The 3,058-nt window shown below is 49.5% G+C and overlaps 2 protein-coding genes across 2 annotated transcripts in view; one reads left to right on the forward strand and one right to left on the reverse strand.

Annotated features, from left to right (window-relative positions):
- The window catches only part of LOC117283171 (gustatory receptor for sugar taste 43a-like), a 5,437-nt gene extending 2,957 nt beyond the window's left edge, over positions 1–2,480 (reverse strand). Inside the window, exons 1-3 of the mRNA XM_033755753.1 lie at positions 1,447–2,480; positions 750–818; positions 119–208 (exon numbers count right to left, since the gene is read on the reverse strand). Coding sequence (XP_033611644.1) covers positions 119–208; positions 750–818; positions 1,447–2,136 — 849 coding nt within the window. The 5' untranslated portion in view covers positions 2,137–2,480. The remainder of the gene's footprint in view (positions 1–118; positions 209–749; positions 819–1,446) is intronic.
- Positions 1–3,058, forward strand: part of LOC111875246 (midasin) — a 161,972-nt gene that overhangs the window by 112,110 nt on the left and 46,804 nt on the right. The gene's annotated exons all lie outside the window — the stretch shown is intronic.

Raw genomic sequence — 3,058 nt, forward strand, 5'->3', positions numbered from 1 at the left:
GGGGGGGGGTTAGAAGGTTTCATAGTTTTCCTCAGTCCATGGCAACTGTAACTCAGAAGAAATGAGTTTGCCGGAACCGCGTAGAGCTGTGTATGAGAGAGAGTGTGGGTTCGCTTACCGGGCGAATAAGAGCCAAGTTGAGGCAGAAGAAGCCACAGGCCGAGAACTGGGTCCTCTTGCAGGCCAGCTGCAGGATGAACACCTTTGCCTGGAACAATGCAAGGTGCAATCAGTTTCTCACGAGGCCTTCTGGGCTGTGATACCATGTAGCCTGGTAGGTAAGTGCTGACGTTTCGGAGAAACCTACTGGCTTCATTTTCAGGGTAGAAATCACGTCACTAGACGAAAGCAGCGGCTTCCACCGACGATTAGTAATGACTTACTGGACTACACGGAGAACGTTTCCGTTGTGTGGTAAGATGACGTGCCCAGACAGCGTACAGTGGTAATTGCTGGTACCCTGACTTGCACATGGAAGGAAAGCGACTCGTAAAATGATCCAAACAAACGTACACGTAAATGTGATTTGAGACTGTCACAGCGGTGGTTATGAAGGCTTCTGTCTTCTGGGATATAGCGCTTGCTACCCGCTTCATGCTTAGCTCATTCTTCTACACTGAAGATGGAGGCGACAGATCTCTCCGAAACGTGGATTGATTTTGATGGGACTACCCGGCCGTGCATCCCAGAAGATAGGAGCGCTCCAGTCACATTCATAGTGCTCGGAACGTTGCCTTGGGCTTGCTTACCTCTTGTTTTGCGTCATGCGCCATTGCAGTGTCAGAGAGTTTCAGGAGAAGGTCCTTGGATTTTTCGATCTGAAAAACAGAACATTTGTCATGACGTAGACAGAATTTGGTTATTTGTCATGCATTCTATGGACAGTATTTCTGCGCGCGAATTCAGTGTCATGACATTTGGCAGCAGAAAGATATGCCGGACTTTTGATATCGCTTTCATTGTAAGGAAATAGTGTTCCTAGCATCAAGCCTGACACATCCGATTTATAGAGAAATGTGCCCTCCCACACAGCGAATCTGTTTCTGCTACGACAAATTCAGATCCACAAGAAAAATATATTCTAAACTGTTCATTATTCCTAGATCGATCATATTATGTATTGCTGTCATGGGATATCTGATTTACAGTATTAACATGTTCTAAATAATAAAGTGGAAGTAAAAGTAGCAGAAATTGTTACGCTTAGCAGGTTAGTATAGCGGTAAGTTATGTTCGGGAGGTGCTGGATCCTCTGCCGGAGCACTGAGTCACTTGGCTTAGGTTTTTCATGGGTTTCCTCAGTCTCCGCAGGCAAATTCCGGAATAGTATCTCTATTAGGCCATGACCAGTTTTTTTTCCAAACCCTCTCCGAATCATCATCCGACACTATGTAACCTTAGCTATCGACAGGTTCGTTAAGTAAACCATAACTGAGAGATGCGTACCTGACAGCGGGCTTGTTCACATCTGTAGCAGACACGCAGGATTCTGGCTAGTTGCAGCGTGCAGTTGATGGTCATGGCTGCAGTCAGCAAGCTGGGGGCCTCGCCCTCAAGAATTATGTCTCGAATGAACTTGTACAGAAAGAGGACGAGCTTGCAGAAGCTGGCGGCCGTGGCGACCAGAACTTCTGGCCCGTAGCGACTGTTGATGTGGCTGGCAGTGTCGCAGAGAATTCCGTGAGAAATTCGCATTTCTTGCAACAGTTCGGAAACGCGACCGCCATTTGTATTTGTGCCGTGACTTTGGTGCACTCTACATCTTGCGGCCTGGACTTCCCACGGGAGGTCGCTTCTGATGCTTCCACGTAGCGTCATAGGGATAACTTTACGGCCGGAAAATCGTGTAAACACATTCTGAAGCCTTCGTACCCATCCGCCGTTCAGTTTTCGTGAGAAGAGTCGCAACGACCGCGAGAAGCCTTGTCTCTGGTTCGTGGTCCCTGTTATGTTGCTCTTTCTGGTTTGTCTCTCCGCTTTTTGCAGTGCCACAGTTTCAAGTTGTTTATTGATTCTGCGGAATTGCCGCTCCAGAAGGAATTCCGTTGTTCCGACAATGCTCTCAACGGAAAGTGGAATGAAGGGGATAGAGAGACTGTCGAGGTTTGAAGGGAAGGGTCTGCTTGTGGCAAACATTGACACGAAAGTCTGGCACGCACAGAGAGGCAGAAGGGAGCAGGCTGCGAGCAGGAAGTGCGGGGCGTCCTGTTGGGTTACAGCATGCAGCCGGTTGAGGCATCGCACAGTGTCGCCATGTGTCACTGATGCTCTGATGACGCACACCGCGGCTGGCAGCAAGTCCAGGCAGTCCCACGGGCTGGAGTGAGGGCCAAACAGTGTGACGTAAGTTGTCCATAACAGAAGAGCTAGTTGGACGCAGGTCAGCGCTGTCCCCACTTTGGAACTCTTGAAAGGGCCTGTACATGTAAAATCGGCTTTGTTAGAGTGGAGTACTTAGCTGTCTTCTGAGCGTGACTTTGCCCGACGTTTCGAAGGAAGCTACTGCCTCCATCTTTCCCGAAGTTTAAGCCATGCAAGCAGAGCAACCTGCGCACGTGCTTCATGGCGTCACATCCCAGAAGATAACACCCTTCCCTCGCCTCTGTGACAGCCTCAAATTCAACAAATGCAGCTCCTCATTTGCAGCATTCCCCGGCCTCATGGTACGTCTCCCCCTCCGCAGCACCCTGCCCTTAGAGCGAGAGACCAAGTTCAACTCCCGTACAAAGAAGATTCGTTGGGTTGAAGTGATCCTAGAATCGGGCCACAGGCGGACTTCTGGGCTGCGGATGTTGAGCTAATAGCAGACGTGGCCTAACTGTGGCCCTTGAAAATTTTATGTTGATCGCCCCCCCCCATACAAATTGATTAAATATAAAGAAAATGCTCTGCGTGGGAAGCCTTTACCTAAACACCTGCGCCACCCAATCTGCTCAGAACTGCAGGGGTTAGAACACTGAGTGCTGTACACGATCGTCAGAGCCCTAATTTACTGTTGCAGCTCCAGATCTTGTGAAAGTTGGCAAGTTTGGCCGCCGTGTGTACAGTCACCCCGCCC

The sequence above is a fragment of the Cryptotermes secundus genome, unplaced genomic scaffold (genome assembly GCF_002891405.2).
Source record: "Cryptotermes secundus unplaced genomic scaffold, Csec_1.0 scaffold526, whole genome shotgun sequence".
Taxonomy (NCBI): Eukaryota; Metazoa; Arthropoda; class Insecta; order Blattodea; family Kalotermitidae; genus Cryptotermes; species Cryptotermes secundus.